Source organism: Notolabrus celidotus, chromosome 3, assembly GCF_009762535.1.
Source record: "Notolabrus celidotus isolate fNotCel1 chromosome 3, fNotCel1.pri, whole genome shotgun sequence".
NCBI classification, from domain to species: Eukaryota; Metazoa; Chordata; class Actinopteri; order Labriformes; family Labridae; genus Notolabrus; species Notolabrus celidotus.
In genome coordinates this window covers 16,893,706-16,914,662 of record NC_048274.1, presented here as the reverse complement: position 1 = coordinate 16,914,662, position 20,957 = coordinate 16,893,706, and the positions used below count along the sequence as shown (strand labels likewise).

General features: G+C 38.4%; 1 protein-coding gene and 1 long non-coding RNA gene across 2 annotated transcripts in view; one reads left to right on the top strand and one right to left on the bottom strand.

The window, feature by feature from the left end:
- Positions 1-20,957, top strand: part of LOC117809984 — a 137,391-nt gene that overhangs the window by 51,030 nt on the left and 65,404 nt on the right. The window lies entirely within an intron of this gene.
- On the bottom strand, positions 744-16,773 carry mmp2 (matrix metallopeptidase 2). Its single transcript, XM_034679500.1, has 13 exons — positions 15,970-16,773; positions 15,549-15,775; positions 14,439-14,587; positions 13,601-13,729; positions 12,921-13,094; positions 11,852-12,025; positions 10,924-11,097; positions 10,532-10,687; positions 10,225-10,351; positions 5,683-5,819; positions 4,901-5,060; positions 4,510-4,619; positions 744-1,855 (listed from the first exon to the last, which is right to left on the bottom strand). Exons 1-13 carry the CDS (start codon positions 16,120-16,122, stop codon positions 1,752-1,754), a joined length of 1,974 nt encoding a protein of 657 aa, XP_034535391.1. The 5' UTR covers positions 16,123-16,773; the 3' UTR covers positions 744-1,751.

The window sequence follows — 20,957 nt, the reverse complement described above, 5'->3', positions numbered from 1 at the left end:
ATCTGGCAACAAAGAAAGGCAGAAAACTCATTCCATTTTCTGTTTTCAAGGTTTTATTTCAAGGTAAGCTACTATTTTTTGTTGATATTCTTTACTATTATGGGTAAAATTTACTATTTTTTAGACAACTTTCTGGAAGACATCTCACGAACCCCCATTTGTATCTCGCTACGCCCCAAGGGGGTCCCGACCCACACTGTGGGAACCCCTGCTGTAGGGTATTGTTGGACTTTTTATCCCATTACAATGGACTTACAGCAATAACACAAAAAACTTTGAATCAGATTTTCCATTAAAACATGCACTGATGGAATATATTTCTGTATTAAAACTACCCAGTGACATAAAAAAAAGTTGTAGTGACCATGTAGTAGTATTAGTAGTAGTAGTAGTAGTAGTAATAGTAGTAGTAGTAACCAGGTTCCAGGGCAGCCAGCCATAACACTAAAAGAGAAGTTAACATGCCACGAAGTGTCTTAATGAAGAATTTAAAAAAATGCAACACTAACAGGATCATTCTTCCTCCAAGTACATTGTTTTGGCAATCATTAGTTCCCTTACTTCTATAACACTTTGGATACTAGACCTTTACTTTGAAGGGTATCTTGGACATTGTGATTTCCTACTTCAGCTTAAAATAAAAATGTGAAACCCTCTTCTTACACAAGTATTTAGATGCTAGACGTGGGCATAACTACGCCATCAGTCACCTACTTGAATGCTCATAGTATTTGTCACAGATCCACATTATATTGACCATCTTTATTGATGACAGTAACAAAGTGCTCAAGCATTAAAAACAACACAAAATACAATATCTGTATTGTTAGAATCCAAGAGAGAAAACAGAGTATATAAAAAAGAAATATAAACAATACTACTGTGGTACTCTTGCCATGACTCCATCATGCAGCAAACCAATATAGCCTTTAGAGGCAACCTGTGCCTTGAATCGTTCTGTACCAAAAGTGAAGGGAAATACAACATGGAGCTCCCAGGAAAATAATGTGGTCTCCATAGTGAGCAGTTCCCTTGTAGTCTATAGTCCTAACCCAATAAAGAATAACGAGTGCCTGCAAGTACTACTTTCTGACATCCAGAAAACATGAATATGAAATGTTTACATAAAGGACTATATGCAAAAAGCAATCTCTAAAGCACCATTTTCGGTCAAATACATTGTGCAAACTCAACACTTTTTCAAATGTATTGCACAACAATACGAATATCAATTCAAAGTGATACATTTATAAAACTGCACTTAGTACAATGGACAAAAAAAGTCATTCCAAGCCAACATGATTACCTCATGTGGTTTAAAACAGCCTTTCAAAATAAAATGTGCATAAAACGGCAATATCTCACAGCACAGTATAGCACTGCTTTTAATGCAGTGTTGACATACCTGATGTCTGAGTTATTCAAAAACATAAAAAAAAAACAATCTCAAACAATTAAACGGGGCATACATTTTGTAGTAAATCTGCATCAGCCTAACAAATACAAAGTCAATATCACACAGTAAAATAGCAAATATCCAGTTGCCTATGTTCAGCCTGTGTATAAGGTCCCGAGGTGCCTTTCTACAAAGCTGGAGGCTGGGTATACAGGCTGACAGGGACATGTCTTCCACAGAAGTGTGCAGAGTTGCCAAGAAGAAACCTTCAGTTGTGTTTGGTACTATGGCAATGTCCTCATGAGGCCAGGTGTGATTGCAGGAAAAAGCCAGTTGTGAGACATTTTGAAAAAGCTCAGCAACCCAGCCAGTCCTTTGTGATTTCACCCAACTTGACAATCTTCAAGCTGCTGTCTTCCAGTTTGAAATAGTGGTTACCTTTGAAGAAGTAGCTGTAATCTGTGAAAGACAAGCACAATGCACATTTTGTAAAAAGTTGCAAACTTTATTATTTGTATTTTAAATTACTCATGTGAAAAAAAAACACTCCTTAGAAGAATCAAACTCTTCTTAAATAGCAATCTCAAAGTGTCATGGATTGAAACATCCAATCAAGCTCTCCTGAAGTTAACACTTAGCCTCTTCACGAATCATGCTAACCAAGAAGCATACAGAGGCACCTCTGTAGAGCAGCACAGACTTTCTTTATGTTCGGTCGCTGTGTGGGGCAGCAGTTATGTTTTTCTTACAGTGTTTGCATGTTAGAAGAGCTGTAATGGAAAAATCCCTGGTTGCTTCATTTAAGCAAAATCAATGAATAACACCTCTAGTCCAAGGCTACATGTTTGACAGTAACTGTCTCAGTGTAAGTAACCTTGATGAGAATCCTCACCATGTATGCTATTCACTCTTGATGCCAAGCAACAAGTAAAGTTAGCACAAGGGATTCACCCACAGTACATAAAAGCATGAGATATTCAGCAACTGTTCTCCCTCTGACTGTCATCTATCAACATCAAACCACAGATACACCCTGACTGAACAACTACTCCCTTTGGACTGTTTCCCTTCCTTATTTTCTCCAAGCAGTCGGTTCCTGTAAAGTGTTCATTTCAGGCTGCATTGACTCACTGCTTTCTAAGCTGTGGTATATGTGTTTTATTGACAGAGGCACAGTGCCAGACTCCCTGATAGAGCTGACTGGATTTGCTTAACACAACCAGAAAGAATGCCAGTCAGAAGAGCTTCACAACCACCTTTCTTTCCTCCCTTCTTATCAGACTGTTGTCTCAAGTTTTTACAAACCATGTATCAATCATTGTGTTATTGTCAAAAGATGATGTAGTAACTGGTTAATTTTTAGTCACATTAGTAATAAGGATAAAGGGATGGCACTGTCATCAGTCTATCCAACTTTTGCTTTAAACTGAAATATCTCACTACCTCTCATTATTAGCTCAATTTCCATGAAAAGGATTTGCAGTAATGACTAAAAGTATCCCCTAAATGCCTTGACAACATTTTGATGGATGGCCCAAAAATTTAAATTTAATTTAATATTCATATACACAGTGACCCCAATCGGGATAAGCAGTCAAGACAATGGAAGGGATGGATGGATAGACGTACACAGTGGGTGATACTAAAAACTTCTGTTGATGTCATTAATTCTAACATCTCCAAGGTTCACATTTTAACCTCTCCTATACTTTGATATTTACTTGCAACACAAAATCAAATATATAAGATGCTAAATCAGTGGTGACAACTGACCATGTTCATACCGCCATTTACCTCTGCTGCCATTTTTGGGTTTCGAGGTTACAGTCATATGAGTTCAGGGTATTCTACAAATCATTATCATTTGAACATTTCTTATATGATCAGCAACCGAGGTCAAAATAAAACGATACAAATCCTGAGTGAAAAATAGCCTGAATTTAAGGGTAAAACATGAGCTAATGTTAGCATTCATCAAGCTATTTTTGTCATTAGCTAGCAAGTAGCATTAAGCTAGTATGGCTGTTTGGTAGTGTTACACATTACAATAGGAAAGTTGTCATCTTCTGGCTTATGGAGTGTAGTGTTAGGTAAAAAGTTGTTGATGTTGAATGCTAATTGCTCCTACACTAATGTTCGCTGTTGTACAACAGTAGCTAATGGGTTAAAGAATAATATTCTTTAATACTTGTGGCCATGCCCCAAAGGAAAACAACATATTATGGACTCGACTGAAAATTAAAGGGGACAGGGCTTTTTCTGTCAGAGCTCCTTCACTCTGGAGCAGCCTGCCAGAGGAGATCAGACTTGCAGAGTCAGTCCCTTGTTATATTTTATTTTATTTAATTTTAACTCTGATGTGAAGGGTCTGTTTTATAGGTTTGTATGATTTTAAGTTTTTGTTTCATTCTATTTGTATTGCTTCATTTTGCTTTGCACTTCTTTTTGTTTTTATTGCCCACTGTGAAGCACTTTGTTACCTGTATTCAAAAGTGCTATATAAATAAACAAAAGTATTATGTTGTTTTCCTTTGGGGTGCAGCCACATATCCTTGAAGATTTACACTATCTTTTCTAATCTGTTAATAATAGAATGGGAAGTGGGGAAATGATTCTCAGATACCCTTCATTTACACAAAATATATGACTTTTACAGCGAGGAGTACAACAGCCCTATAGAATTTGAGCTTCTCACCCTGAGCATGACATCTGAGGCTAATGGCGCTGTATGATTTGGTAACATTGCACTCGCTATATATTAGCTTGTTTGCATTGTCTTTGTGAGCATAATAGCATGTAGCTTAAAGCGCCACCGTGCCAAAGTACAGCTTTACAACGCCCCTAACAAGGCTGTGGACTTGTTTTACTGTTATGAATTAACTCGAAACCAGCACTAAATCTTATTGTATTCCACAGAATTACTTACTGGTAATATTGTGAATATTTTATATGAAAGACCACCCTCCTAACCTCTGTTGTGGCTCTTTTGTTTTCTAACCGGTTTGAGTTATGCAATGTTAACTTGTGCTGCTTGCTTCTGGTTATATTGTCCTTTCCTTAAATCATACTGAGGCTTAAATTACCAAATTATGTAGAATAAACAGATTTATTACCAATTCCGTTAAGACTGAAAGCAGAGTCTATTTCATCTGGGATGCCATTCCAGGAATCTGCAATAAGTTTGGGAAAGCCAGGGTCCATTCTCTTCTTTTCATCATCGTATCTGTAAACATAGTAAAAGTAAGTATTTATTTTTCTTTAATGAGTGCCTCACAGTCCTCTCACACAAACACACACACACACCACTCACACATGTGCATAGCAAAAAAAACAAAAAACAAACAGTTACTCGTCAACACAGTAAATTCTCTTGTTGTGCAAGGGCCTGCAGAACAGTTGTGGTTTACTACAAAACGCTAATTAAATCCAGATGTAGATCAGTACTTTGAGTAGTGATGACATCAGCAGATCATAAATGGTTATATTAGCTTCACTGATTCTCACCTCCAGAATTTGTCCCCAGAAAAGAGGTAAGTCTTTCTGTTCTTTCTAAAGTTGAAGGCAGCGTCGATTTTCTCTAGGTCAGTGGGGAGCTCAATGCTTGAGAGGCTCTTGGGATAACCTCTTTCCAACTCATCAGCTTTGTAGACCCACATCTCATTGCCTGTTAGGAAAAATATGTTTAAAAATGCAGAATTGTGGCTACAACAGCACAGAGGACATGTGTTTTAGTGAGAAAAAGAGATTTATTTTTTTTTAACACAAGACTGATAGAGATATTGTTCCATTTTCCTAAAATCTATTAACCACATATATTTTCACATCAGAGTGAGATCACCTCTACCCATTCAGGTCTCAACAGCCAAACCAGCTCTGCTGTTAATGTGTTCAAAACTGACTAATATATCATACAAATTTCATTAGTATTCAGGAAGGTCATCATATCAGTAAAATGCAAAGAATGTATCATAAACCACTAATGACTATGGTGGAGTATCGCAAGTGTCCCAAGAGTTTGTACCGCACACTACAGTGCTCAGCCAACATTCCTGCTTCTCCTAATGTTTCAGTTTGCAGAAAAGCTTGACTGTTAAGAGAGCGGTAGCCAGATGGTAAAAGAGTGAAGACACTTCTTTATTATTTATGGAAGTAAAACTATCTGTTTCTCTGATCACCATGGATGTACGGGGTGATACTAACAGGAAAAATAATTCATGTGGAATGACATCACTATCCAGAAGGTCTAAATCAGTCTTTTCTTTTGTTTCTTTATTCTGTCAGCATACCTGCGAAGAAAACAGTCTTCTCCTCCACTGGGTTTTCATAGACGGCATCTATCTTGGCAGGGAGGTCTGGCCAGTAGGTGGCCACGAGCATCGGGCCGGTTGGTTTGCCTCTGAAGTTTACTGACCTGAACAGGAACCTGGCAAAGAGAGAGTAAGGGGGAGAGGCATCGTGAGCTTGATGAGCTGGGGATGAAATGAGAGTGAGAGTGAAAAAGGGGCAGAAGGGAATAATGAGGAGGTGGGGGGGGGGGGGGAGTGTGAGTGTGTAGAGGTTTTAGTTTTTAGTGCAAGTGCTTTGCTGGCCGAGCCAGCCACAATGGCCTGATTCATGAGCATCTGGTTCTCGTTAGGGCTAAGGCTGCCGACGCCAACGGAACAAGACCTATCTTGCCCGGATTTCCAATACACAGCTGCACAACAACGGCAGCTTCCCAAACTCTTTTCCACTGACCTATTTTTTAGAAAGAAAAAGATGTGCCCATTGCAAGAATGAGTAATGAAAAATGAAGATCAGAATATAAAAGTTCAACACACACAAAAAACGTTACTTAAAATAAACTATCACACTAAAGTTATACAGAGGATTACAATATCTGTTTGACACTTAAATGATAGTTGTTAAAATAGACAGTGACGACAGAGAGGGTAAATGCTAATAATCTGTGCACGTGTACAGATTCCCTGACTATAATTTACCTCAAGGCTTTGTTAATAATCGAGGTACTCGAGTTATTCGAAGAATCGTTTCTGTACTATCAGTGAGTGACGCATTTAACTTCTGAAATAAAGCAGCATCAGATTTTATTGCCTTAAAACACAACTTTGGAATGTTCAGGACAAGAACTGCAAAGAGATAAGAGATATCACTTTGTCCACAGGGGTCGACAAAATCAACACAAACAAAGTTCGTGTTCAAAGGTAGTGTTTCTGAGAGACTTTCTTATTGTCTTTCTGTCTCAATTTGATTAAAAACAAACACAACTAATTATAAAAAAAATATTATTTTGATTTTAATTATTATTATTATTATTATTATTATTATTATTATTATTATTATTATTATTATTATTATTATTATTATTATTATTATTTAACTCATCTGTGTATCTTTAAAATATCTAAGTGACTGGCTCAGAAGACAAACGAACAGACAGAGATTTTCCAGACCATTGCTTTGACCTCGATGGTTCAAGTAGGTCATCCGTTAAGCCTGTATCTGCTGTGATTAATGTAATGTCATAAATGTGTGGTTTTGTGAACAGATGCTTAAGGACTATGATGCATTATATAAAATAGTGTAATTCCTAACAAAAAAAAGCCCTTTGAATTAATCTTCTTACACCTCTTATACCCTTTACATCCTTAAACTACCCTGCTTCAACTTCAAACCTCCATTAGATATTCATGAAATGACTCCTGCTTTTGATACTAGCATTTTGAAGTCATTTCATATGTTCACATGCAGAATTTACTACAGCAATGTGGTTGTTTTTTCTGTGTGTTCACTCCTCACTGTCTTTACACATGTAGCACTCTGATAATGTAATGCTACTGCCAACAGAAAGTTTCCTACTGTTTCCACAAAGTTCACACATGAAAAGTGGTCAACTGATGAAAACAGAAGGTGTCTTTTATGGAACTCAGCCTGGAAATGTGATCTTTTTTTTCACAGTGGTTTCTTGAAGCATCATCAAAAATGGGTCTACAAATCAGCCAAGTCCCAGTTGTTTTCAGCAGCAGATGCAAAAAAGTTACTCTTTTGTCTTAGTTCTTAGAAAGTGCTTCTAGTAGTATTAAATTAAAGCTTAAAGTTAGCACTATAATGTTCATCAAATCAACTAGGACTGAAGGATAACAACTCAGAGCTCATACTGCACTGTATATTGCAAAAGCCTCCGAGGTTTACGTGCTAGCATATAAGCACTTGGACTTAGGTTACTGGCAAAACACCTAGTCAAAAAATTTGCCAAACTGTTTCTCAGAGACAGAAGATAATTGCCCTCCTCTTAAGCCTCCAGACAGACAGACAGTTTTCTGCTGAGCTCGGGAGTTATACAAGCATTACTCATTGTTAAGATTTGTCCTACATCAAGAAATACGCTGACTCAGTTGAAAAAAGGGGGAACCAACTTTTACAATGGTAGAGTTGAGTGAGTATTAGCTCTGGAAGCCAGACTGCACCCATTTTTCTCTGAGCAGTATGGAACATGTCCTGTATCAAAGTACTGTAGCTTTAAAACCTGACATGACCTGTAGGACACTTTTGAAGTTTCTGTAAAGTCCAAATAACAGGGCCGTGTTAAAACTGTGTTAATCTTTGTAGATATGAACTGTGCTTTATGTTCACTCCTCTTTTCTACCATGCCTATTCATCAATACTGAATATGTCTGTGCTTCGATACCTAAAGCCTTGTACTGTAAAGACAGGGAGGCTAAAATCAGGGATATGCTGTAAATGTCATTTAACATCAAGACGATCTTTTATAAGTCTTAGAAACTTAAAAGTTAATGCAATTTTAATGTCTGCAACTTTGCAAAATCTGAATTATTTCAATCACAATATAGATATTGTACAAGCACATACAGTTTAGATTACAATGTCGAAACCTGCTTGTTTCATAGTTCATTCTGAGTCTTTCCAGTGCTATGAAATTATCTGAAGTGTCTTTAACTCCAGCTTGACTTCCCCAAAACAAGCCAAAGTGAGTCTGTGATCACTGCAAATGTGTTGAGGAGGGCCACAGCAACCTAAAAATTAAGTCTTTATAAAATCAAGATCTGTGAGCAGGCAGTGGCATGTTACTCACAGAGTCTAACTCTGTAACTCAAGGTTCCCTGAGAGAAAAAAAACAGGCTAACTGAAAGACTACACTCTTTAGTCTGTAGGTATGCTGGCCTGTTTGCTTTGGATGCTTTTCCAAAATGGCTGTGACGGATATACAGCACTGTGAAACTTAAAATTGCAGTCAATGTTTCAGCACAGCAAGAAGTTTTAACTCATCCTAACTACCAAGGATAGCATTTCATTTCTCCAGCATTTTTACTGTTTCAACCACAGTATTGTTTTTGTTCACAGTGACTCTCAGGAGAATTAAACTGTAACAAACTTCAGCTGCTGTAATATAAATGTCCATCTTTCTGCGGGAAAACATACTGACTCACAAAGACTGTTGACTAAACCACAGCCCTTCACAAAACTCCTCTCCTGCACAGGGTCAGCCAGTAGACACAGTAAGCTTACAAAACTTAAGATTCACTGGCGCCTGTGGAGGAGAGGACGGTAGACTGTGTTTAGGACTGATGACTGGTTTTGCTGTCACTGCATGAGTCCAAAAGTTGTTTGTTTCTCCCTCTTACTAATTGTCACATCATGGAACAAGCGTTCAAACCAGCATCTTCAAGGGGCACAAGACTGAAATATGAGACTCAATAACTGAAAAAAAGAACTATTTTTCAACTGCTGCATGTTCAAAAGGGAAATAATCAGGGCTTGATATTAATTATTTCCCTCACCAGCCACTGTGGCTTGTGGTTTTCCAAAGTTACTAGCCACTCATCATTTTCATTAGGGAAAATGTTGTTGTAAAATCAAATTTTTTATAATAAAAGTTGACTATGGCGTGCTAAACGCTGTACTTGAACTGGATTTGCAACACTTTCAAATGTAAATTATCACTGTACACAATCAGATCAGGACTGCATAAAATCCCTAACACTACATGTCATTATCACAGAGACCATCTTCAAGTTTTCACTGCTGCACCTCCTACAATGCAGTGCAGTGCCTGGATTTCTTGGCAAGATCAAATATCAGCCATTCTCGACCTGACTTCAACTTTTCATTGAGCAGTCTTTTTTTTAATCTTTCTCTCCTCCTTTTTAGTTTCATCGTCAGGTTTCTTCCTGTGTGTTGTCGGCTCTCCATGTTTTGTTATAACTTTTATGTGCCACCACATAGCTCCTTTGGTTCACATTTGTACCATAATCTCTAGTCACTAAAGTGCAAGCACAAGGCAAAAGGTTTCTCGAATGGACCAATGAGCAAACAATTGTATGCAGGTAATGCTCATGGGAGTTGTAGTGTCATTGTGTCACATTGCTATTAGTTTGTTATTTCAGATTTCTTTTGAGGAGATTACAATTAAATATATTCATGATAAAAGTGACTGTTCCACATGCCACTGCTGAGCTCACTCATATTTGGTAGGTTGGTGGTGTAAATGATGAGCCCTGGAAATAATTAGGATATCGCACTTTGTAGGCTGCAGTATTGCACTTGCAAAAGTCATAAATCCTGAAGTAGATGATCTGAAAGGGTTTTCTTTTTCTTCTAGATTCCAGACAGGCTTTCTGACAACAGACTTTAGTGGTGTGTGCAAGCTTCAACAGAACCGAAAATGGATTTCAAATTGCACTAAGGACTTAATAGAGCTAATATAGCCATAATATAGACATTGCAGTGAGGCTATTCAAACATCATGGTCACACTACCTAATCAGGTCAAAATGTTAACAGACTTTCTGTTTAATTTGTTTTCATTACCTGTCCTTAAAGAAGAACGTCTCTCCTCTGATCTGTGCCACAGCATCAAAGATAACCGGCTCACTACAGATATCCATTGGAGTCACTGGACCCTGGGTGGGAGACAAAGGCTGGTCTGTTGACACACCTGTCAGAGAAATTGTAAAGATAGAGATGTGTCAACAAGATTTCATCCATGAAGAAGTCAGAAAAACACTTTGAGTACAGTAATCGTTCATGGTTTGAAATAATAAAAACACTTGTTTAGTTCTGTATAGAATTTTAATTGCTTTTTAGGAGACTAGCCACACATGACATTTCTTCTCACCGTAGAGCTCTTGGATGCCTTTGATGTCATCCTGAGAAAGCCTGAAGTCTTTTGTGAAAGTATAAATGGGGGCCATCAGTGCTCCGGGGTCTTGAGAGTGCTCCAAGCCAAGAGCATGACCAAATTCATGGGCGGCTACCAAGAACAGACTGTAACCTGGATGCACAAAACACAATTAAGAAACTACAGTTTGGTGAGCCTTTTATAGAGTACTTTCAAATATAAAAAACAGGAGTTGCACAAATGGCTTTCAGTTATGTACAGCACAATCTATGATGGTACTTGAGTGGGGTGCAATAATGGGACACATAAACAAGATGTAATACACAATCTTGCTGTTTTTTTTCACCTGCCAGATGAACATAAAGAACTGTTACAAAAACTATTCACACCTTGATCAGGACAGAAACCCCACTTGCGGTCATCATCGTAGCTCTTGGTGGTAGCACACCACATCTTCCCATCACTTCGCCCAGATGCAGTACAGGCATCATAGGTGTCTCCCAGGAAGGTGAAGGGGAAGGCACACGGGCTTCCCTCTCCGTTTCCTCCCACTGTTGACATGGCTGCAAGGGACAACAGAAGTCAAACCCCTGATTCTAATATGTGTAGTCTGTAGGTTTATTTCATCGTCTTATGAACTCATTTATAAGCCAAAATGGTTTCTCAGAACAGTTGGGTTAGTATTAAGTTATGATGAGAGCACAGATGATATTGGAAACAGCATCATGAAAGCACTGGCTTGACACACACAACATCAATAACTAATGCACTGGGCACTAAACCAAGAAGTGTCCGCCCAAATTGATTTTCTTTCAAAGAGGGATTATTTTCTGTTTGGCAAGACCAGTATTGTGCTGTTTACTTTCAAAAAGAAAAAAACTATAATTTCCTATTCAGCACAAGCTTACGCAAAAGACTCTACAACAAAGCTACATTCCTTATCAATTCGAACCAGATGAAACCTCCAGCGTTTTTACCTCTACTTCTACCTTACTGTCTCTGTCCCTCCTTGCTTAACTACCTCCCCTACTTCCACTAAAACCAGTCTCACTGACAGAATGGAAAATCAGCCCTGCCACTACACATTAAAATACTTTCACAGCCTTTCAGCAGACTGTGAGCAACACAGAAAACCCCAGCTGGAGCATTCCTGTAGACCAGCACACAGCAGGCAGGGCACAATACACTGCACTGCAAAATAAACACAGCCAGTAAAGTGCTCTGTACTATTCACACATTTGAGGACTTCTACAAAAAATATATGGACATTAAGTTTTTATTCAGAGCGCTTCTGAGGCGGTAGATGACAAATCTCACCAGTTTCAGGGCAGAACCCAAAGGTCTTGTCCCTGTCGTAGTCCTCAGTGGTGGCACACCAGCGATAGCCATCATCCCTGCCTGTAGTGGTGCATGAGTCATAGTTATCTCCTTGGAAGTTGAAGGGGAATTTACATGGGGCACCATCTCCATTTCCACCCAGGGTAAACAGCACTGTATAACAAAAAGCAATGATTAAGTTGTTGTTGTTAAACCAATAACGTTACATTATAAAATGTGCAAAGACTAGCATCTCCATTTTTAGCGACAGAGCATTTATCACCTGAATAATTATACAAGATGGAGCTACTTGGAATGTTTAAAAAATTCAAATTCAGAAGAAAGATTTTGTCTTCTCATCAATACAAAGATTAAAAAACAGACAGCCCCAGCAGTAACAATGTGTTCTCATCATTTGAAACAACTTGGTACATGTGTACTTTGGCACTTTATTGTATAGGCTTGTGTTCATGTTCGTACCATGGACTGCAACATAACACAGATAAACAAAATGTTTCACAAAGCCCAGTGTTCTAAAGTGGGGCAATGAGTTGGAAAAGAAATATTCCATAATCCACTCCAAACAAAGAACAACACTTTCCTGGCATATTCTATAACCTACTTTCTTTCTTTCCAAAATCAGCAGAACAGATTTAAATATAGCTGGAATTTGATATGAATGATTGTTTTCCAGTTCACCACAGAACTGCATCAGTTCAGAAACAAGCAAATAGGACATGACATCCATGATGCCAAGGTCAAATCCGGGCCACCGCTTAAATTTATGCACATTTTTACCAAACAGACACAAAGACATTCTGAAGACAACCGCAGGATCTCACCACTGCACTTTATCATATTATTTTAGCCTGTACATATTAGTCATGCCTATGTTTTGTTCTTTTGTATTTATAGCTGATGTTATTGTTATTATTTTTATTCTATTTTATTTGTAGGTCTTATTCTTATGCCTTGTACAAAGATAGCACAGTTTACCAAAGTCAAATTCCTTGTGTGTTCAAGCATACTTGGCCAATAAAGCTGATTCTGATTCTGAGGATCCACTTACATTCATGTGGGCAGAAGCCATATTTGCCCTCGTCATCAAAGTTGTAGGTGGTTGAGCACCACAGGAAGCCGTCGTCACGGCCCTGAGGTGTACAGCTGTTGTATTCAGTGCCCATGAACAGGAAGGGGAATTTACAGAATTCTCCATCAGCGTTTCCAAACTTCACCTTCACCACTGTTTAAAAGATGATATCAAGATCACATTAATATGTTTCTACTACAAACCCTTCAGTGGCATCTAATTCCACAAACTAATGTAAAGCTAACATAATGTTCAATATGGTACAGTCTTACCCAAACTACAAGTAAATAAATTATATCAAGACAGTGAAGGCCCGTTTTAAAAATAGGCTTTAAACATGATCAGCAGGTCAGAAGAAATATTCATATGATTTACTGTAAATTGAATAAAACAAGTAGAGACACTGACATAAAAAGAGAGTTTAATCCAAGTGGAAGGAAAAAGAGGTTCAATAGATTATTACTGAATAAATGATGAATTAAGACAAGTTAATCGATATTATAGGAGACTGTTCTGGCCAATGTGTTGGCAAGAGAGTTTTCATCAGGCTCAGGGTGGATCAGGTTTGATTTATTAAGTGCCAAAAAGTTAAAAACATAAACAGATATTGGAGCCTTGATACTAAACGTTAATTTTTGTAGATAAAGTTTCATCGTTACCTTGGCCATCTCCCAGAGTCCACTGCTCATCATCATCAAAGTGGGAGTCTCCCCCGATTCCTGGTCCTGGTGCAAAGGCATGAGCCAAGAGGCCATCTTTGCCATCAAAGGGATAACCATCTCCATGCTCTGTGAATAACACAATTTAATATCAACATTTAAAAACCAAATATCAGAAGTTACCTTTTTCGGGAGCATCCTCCAAAATATCAAAGTAATTATAACATGATATAAAAGTTTGCATGAATCAAAACATCAAAATATTCATTACTGTTTTTCTTCCAGAGAGTATCGTCAAATATCTTGTGAGGTGGCTGTTTTATGTTTGTGTGCCTCTATAATTATCAGGTTCTTTCTCAACCGGGTCAGCGAAGGCGACACAAATATTATGACTCTGTGAGTAAATATCAAATAGCTTATTTAGTTGGTTTAAGCAGAATTACCCATGTGAAGAATAACTATTACTTTATAGATAAATGTAGCTTGGCAGGATGCACAGTGTGGTTTGTTGCTCCTTCAACCTTAGCAAACAAAGCAGTGAATGTCTATACAAATGTTGCTTAACTTGGGTTTTATTCATCCTGTTTGATGTGGTGCAACATCTCATTATCATGCATTAGCTAGAAAACTTTAAAAACTCACTAGTGAAAACCGGATTTTGTTTTCAACTAATTTCTTCATTACACCTGAATTTATATCCTACATTAAGTGAACCTTTTAAGTGTGGTTAAGACCTGCTTATGCCTCCCAATAACACAGGGATCATCTTCAAATGGGTAAAGCTAACTATGGTTATATGTTGTGTCTCATGTTGTTACTGTCTGTGTACACGACATACCATTGCGGCCAAAATTAATCATGATGTCAGCCTCTCCATCCATAAGCCGGGTGAATGTGAGTGGAGTGACGTCACTCCAGACTTTGAATGCTCTGAAGAAAGCATCGTTTATGACTTCCTCATCCAGATCAGGAGTGTATCCAAGGATTCTAAGGGGGGCCAGCAGAGAGTCAGTTTTCAGTCTCAATCAAGACAAAGAAAGTAATGAGGATAAATGGGATACAAGGTGTTTTAATAGGAGTAGTCATATCATATGTTTTTTTCTCTTTTTAGGTCCAAGTAAGCAGCACATATGACAGTCTCCAAATCATCTGTTGAAAATGGCTTCTGAATCATGCTCAGGCTCAAACCCTGTTATATGCCTGACTGCTCGGTCCTTTCTTTAAAAAGAAAAACGTCTAAGATCTCTTGGTTGTTATTGTTTTTGGCTCACTTTCTTCCTTACAAACACACAAGCAGACGGGATGGAATGATCAACCTACACAAAACCGCTGATATAAATAAACCAATTCCACATTGTTGTAAACCTCAAAGAGAAGGAAAACAAAGGACCTGACACATACTGTGCAGGAATGCTGGTGTAAGCAGGACACAAGATGCAAGCGCCCAGTAGTGACTGTGGGATGGGGGTGGGGTGGACTGGGTTGAGGAGGGGAGATGGGAGGGGGGGGTCAGGCGGGGCCAAACTGTGATCCATGTCTCAAAGCAAACACACTGTGGCTTCGTATTTATTCGTTTGTGCACTCATCTCTCTCTGCTTCAGGACTTACAGTCAAACTTGAGGATTGTAGTGACGCAGACAGATTCAAAGTGGTATTGCCCAACACTTCTGGTTTGATTTATGGACAGCAGGGGTCAAGTTTGTTAACCTATCTGTGACCTGCATACACCATGATGATGAGATCAATGCAGTACATGGCAAACAGCTCTGTTGGAGTTACCCTTTTTTATGGATCATACTGGAAAAAAAACTTCCATTACGTCACTTTTCAATTGAACTTATCTAGAGATGGAATTAATTTTGACTCATTCCTATTATTTCAACTGTGCATTAATTTAACTGCAGGACAATTGAATGCTTCTTTACAGTAACTGTATGTATCCTCTGACCTGTAAGTGATGTCTTTCTTCTGCCACATCGGCTTCCTGTGGAAGAAGTTGTAGTTGGCCACATCTGGGACACCACAACGGGGCTTTTTCATTATCTCCACAGTTGTGGCATCAATCTCTCCAGTTTCTTGCAGAGTGAAGAACTTTTGCATTTTCTTCAGGGTGTCTTTGAGCACCATTAGGTTACATCTGTCTTGTGGGCATCCATAAAACTTATTCAGATAGTGCTAAGGGGAGAAAATGAAATGACACAAACAGTTTGTCACTCTAAAATTAAGCTTACCTATAATATTATTGAAGTAAAACAACGAATAACATGCAAACGATTCCACACTGTACTATTTTTTTCACAACAAACTACTTCACAGCTGACTGACCCAATTTGAAATAGTTTTTTTGGAAAACAAGCCAATAAACTTACCAGAGCAACTTCTTTGTCTGTTCTGGGACTATCGTCTCCTGGAAACCTGATAATAGGCGAAGGGGCTGCATATGTAGCTTGAAAGACGATGAACTGTAAAACGAACACTTTTAGAACAATCCGACGAAAGCTAAATATCGTCGGAAAGCCCATTTTTCCCCCCTTCAATAAAAAGCTAATTGCTGTGAATGTCGCTCCCTCTTGTTTGCAGTCTTTTCAGTCCGCCCGCTTGTGTTGCCAGTGCTCTTCTGCAGGATTTCTTTTTCTCCTTAACGGGACATCCTGCACTTCGGCTCTATGAACTTTCCCAGTTCTGCTTGCACATGCACTTTTTCCCCACAGCGGTCTGCGCACTCTCCAGGTTGGGAAAGAGGAGCGGAGGAGGGGGCAAGCACAAAACACAGTCATAATCTCATGCTTACCCATATTTTTCATCTTTTTTTTTCCTTTGAACTTGAGAGAAATCAATGGGAAGGATTTCTAGAAGCGTCACCAGTAAGTGGTGCCATTGTGCCTATTAAAAAGGCCATGGAAGAACCCTCTTGGATGCGCCTGTTGCGGATTAAACATTATAAAGTGCCGACTGTGGTCCGTAAATATGATAAAACGCCCTCTGGGTGCCCTCTTAGTTGAAACACCTTAAAACAAATGTGTTCCCAGTGAATGAAACATAAAAAGGTGTTGGCTATTCTTGTTGCCCTTCCAGTAAGTGAAATGTCAAATAGTGCCTTTCCAGTAAACATAAAGTAAAAAACAAACATGTTCCCTCTGGAGTGCCCTCTCACGTGCCCTCTGTGCATCTATAGAATGTCATAAATATCCAACCCTTTATAACATATGTTTGATTGTCATACTAGGTTTTTGTGAGTTAAGGTTAATACTCTTGAGATTCTTTTTATAATGTGTTGAATCAGTTGGGGTCATGCATTTCTGTAAAATGAAAAATAACTTTAAATCTAAGTAGCATTCCTTGTTTAATCAAGTTTGTATAGGAAATTGGAAGCTCCTTTTACTCAATTAAATTTCATCTTCAAACTATTACATAAACATTCACCAGAACGCAGGGATTTAAGTGCAAGATGCTCAAAATGACATGTTTCTCCATGTTTTCTTTCTTTCACCCCTGCTCCTCAAACAGCCTGAGTGTGCCACTGTGGGGTGAATGGCTAAGGGCCCTGAAGCCTCCCTGAATAAACAAATCCCCTTCAAGTTTCCCCTACCCCTAATTTATATTATTGTGTGAAGTAGACATCTATGCCATATTTTTATTGGTGGTGGGGTGTGGGGGTTAACATAAGCATAAATCACACTCAAGGCTTGTTATCAGCAGGTAGGTTCATTGAAGTTTCAAATATGTGGCCTTGTCATTTCTGGAGTGTCACAGCTACTTGACTGATTATTGGCTGCTTCACTGAATGATACTTGTAGCTTACTCCAGCAACAAAGATGCTAACTGTGGACATCCTGATGCCAAACATTTCACTGATAAGACAATGAGGAGGACTGTGAAGCAGAGACCAGTCTTAACAGCGACTTTATTACTGTAAGGATGTGTTGTACGCTGAAAGTGAGCAACTTCTGTTCTTTGACATATGCGACTCGAGCAGACGACAGCTATAGCAGGAGATGTGATGCGTTGATTCCTTATAAATGTCACCATGAAGTATTCCACTGTAGCTGAAGTAGTGTGTAAATCCACAGATGTGACTCTTATTTGAACTCTGGCTGGTTGTGTGTTTGTGTGCATTTGATTAGTCACATAATAATATCCTAAATGAGAGTTCCAGCTGGAATTCTTTGGTTTGCCTTGATGTTGGCGCCCCCTATGGACAAAGCATGACCAGCATCCTGCATTCATTATCAGTCAAACATATTACAAGCTGAATCTGGAAAATGTCAACACAGTCTATTCACCAGGCTGTTGCTGACTTTGCAGTTATAACAATCAACAGCCCAAAAATCCTGCTGTTCTGCAGTAATATCATCTGTTATTGTTTAGAAATCCCAGCAACTTCTGTTAACATTCCAACTTTCAGCTCCCTGATGACAACTAACTGGCAAATAATCTTAACCTTTGCATAAAGAATGAAAAATGAAATCCAAAGTTTCCCCCATATTTTGTATTTCATAAAAAGTGGTTGCAACTGGCTTGGTTGCAAGAAATTGTTGAATTTTCTAAATGTGCAGGTTTTTTTCTAGCCTAGAAATACCAAAAGTAATTGATTGCTTGTCCTTTATCCCGCATTTTCACACTGTAGAGTCCGAAAACATCTGAACATTATCATATATGAGGAACACATCGGTGAGAAAGGACCTTGTTTTCTTTCCCTGCAGATAATTACATTTTATTAACACCTGAAGGAGAAAATTTGTCATTTCACCATCCCAGTAAACTCATTAAATCATTCAAGACACTGAACTATGACCTTGATGTAACGACAACATCAGTAAGCATACTACATGTCCAGTGGAGAAACACAGAAACATCCAGTTGTCGACAGGCCAAATGTTATATAAAGTGATATATTGACATCTGGTGGTGGGATGTGAAAAAGTCACCTCAGTCACATTTAACTGAAAGCAGACACCTGCCACATTATTTAAATGTATCATTTTCCCCTTACATTTTTGTACTGTTCTGTTCATTAGTTTTGTGATGCAATAGCTAATATTGCTCATGGTGAATTACTATTTATGTACGTCAATTCTAACCTTGAGGGACAATTAATCAAACTGAGGAGATTTCTGTCACTCTACCTCAGCACATAGGTTTCATAAATTACAGTGCTCACTGGAGATAACACAGAAATATTTGAACAAGAGTGCATACGTCTTTGCATTTAAAATATTTACAGATGTTAGGACATTTAATCCAATGCACTGGAAACGTAGGTATTAAGTTAAACCAGCATCTGCTGCAATGAGGACTATAGCCCCTGACAATCCGGTTCCTCTTTTACATGTCTTCTATATTTATGTACCAGATGTACCAGGAGCATGCTATACGTTTACTTTGCTGTGTGAATATGCTCTCTGGTGAACTCTGAATGAAACTTCAGTAACAATCCTTTATATTTACAACCCCATTTACAAAAAAGTTGGAGTGCTGTGTAAAATGTGAATATAAACAGAATAAGATGATCTGCTAAACATTGAAACCCTATACATAATTGTTGAGTTCGTACAATGAGCAAGAATTGGAAAATATTCTACTTTTAAAATTACATCAGTTCATCTCCTCACTTCCCAGATGCTTACAGAGTGTTGTTACGGCTGTATGTTTCAATGAGGTGTCTTCCCCTCCCAACTTTTATGAGTCACTTTTTCCCTGCAGGTGAATCTAATTAAGACAACAAGGTTTACCTGGTCTTGGGCCTTTAAAAGCCCACTGCTGCCTGCACTAGTGGAGAGGCATTTGGTTTTGGGACTGCTGCGCTTCTGGTGCTCATTCAGAGGAGACAGCAGGGCAGCAAACTTGTGTTGTGTTGGTTGTATTTTGTTGATATAGTTCTATTTGATCTTTCTTCACTCTTTTAATTACTTTTATAAAAATATTTTTAAGGTGTGATTTCATTTGGGTCATTTTTGTGGATTGTTTTCATATCAAATTAACATGAAGCTGCTTAACTTTTTTTTAAACAGGTTAATGGTATAAATTAAAATAGGGCAAAAATAAATAACAAAAACTCCTTTTTGAAACATTCATTTAGTTGACTTTGTGTTTTTGCGTTTTTTCATCTCTATTTCAGTTATCACGTTCTTTTTACATTTATGAATAATATACATTAATTGATTGGCTATTTTTTCCCAGTTACTTTTCTAATTCCAGCTCAAGATCTGAACAATGTTGTTCTCACACTTTTTGAGTGAGAGAGAGAATTGAAAGAAATTGTTGTGAATTAGTCAGTGGATGTGGCAGCGAAGATCTATCTGCATCATTGCCCTCTGGTGGCTGAAACACTTCCAGCATCCCCCTCTGCTCTGAGACCCGTGGAGTCTGTCTTCTTTACTGACTCATAGTCTAAGAGATTTAGGATTTACTGTAACTCCCTTTGACATCTCTTTGTTTCCGCTCTCATATGCTGTTCACAGTAATCCACTATGACTCTTTAATAGAGAAAGCTGAATGACTTTTTTTGCAAAGACATCTGACAGATGGATTGCTCACAAACAGGATTTTGTGGTCTATCTAGCAAAGCAATTTCCCTTCCCTTTAGCCAGAGTACAGTTAATTTTTCATAGCAGGGGTTGCTGTTGCTGGTTGCAGAGTGAATTTAACATCCATTTGCCAACAATATCCAGGGCCTGTCACTTTGGAGCAGGAGCTTTATTTCATGCACTGATACATGCTGCCATCTCCTTCGACTGACACACTCACAGTGATCTCTAGCAGAGCTGGGGAACAGAATGGCTACCTATTAAATGTACATGGGCCTGCCTCTCCAAATACAGAAAATGCTGAGATGTGAGAAGTTGAGCCACAGCTACAGTAATTGAATGCCTTTGTGCATATGAATGCAATTTTGCAGGCGAAAGTGGCATAAAGAGATTGTGCAGATAAGCTTTGATTTGCATGTAAATTGTTTTCCTTTTTCTTGCCTCCCTTGAATGCTTAAGCATCGTCTGGATGGGAGCACCTCACAGTGCGTTTGTTGTTCTGATGAAACACTGCTTTTTAACAAAGTGTGTCTTGTTGCTCTTGATTGCATGTGCATCTCTTCCATTTGTATTGTTTATTGCTGAGCTTTAAACACAGTCATTGTTCCATGCACTGTAAAACACAAGTAGAGCTGATGTCTACTTCTGGGTTTATTTTATTTATATTAAGTATAAACAGCATATATAGATATTCATACTGTTCATGTCAGCTTCTTAACTGATGTTTTCTTTCGGTTTAAATAACTTGAAGGATTTCTACATCTACACATGCACCTAAATGCAGTGCTGCAATCTGCTCGCTCTTGTCCTACACCCTTCAAACTCATGTC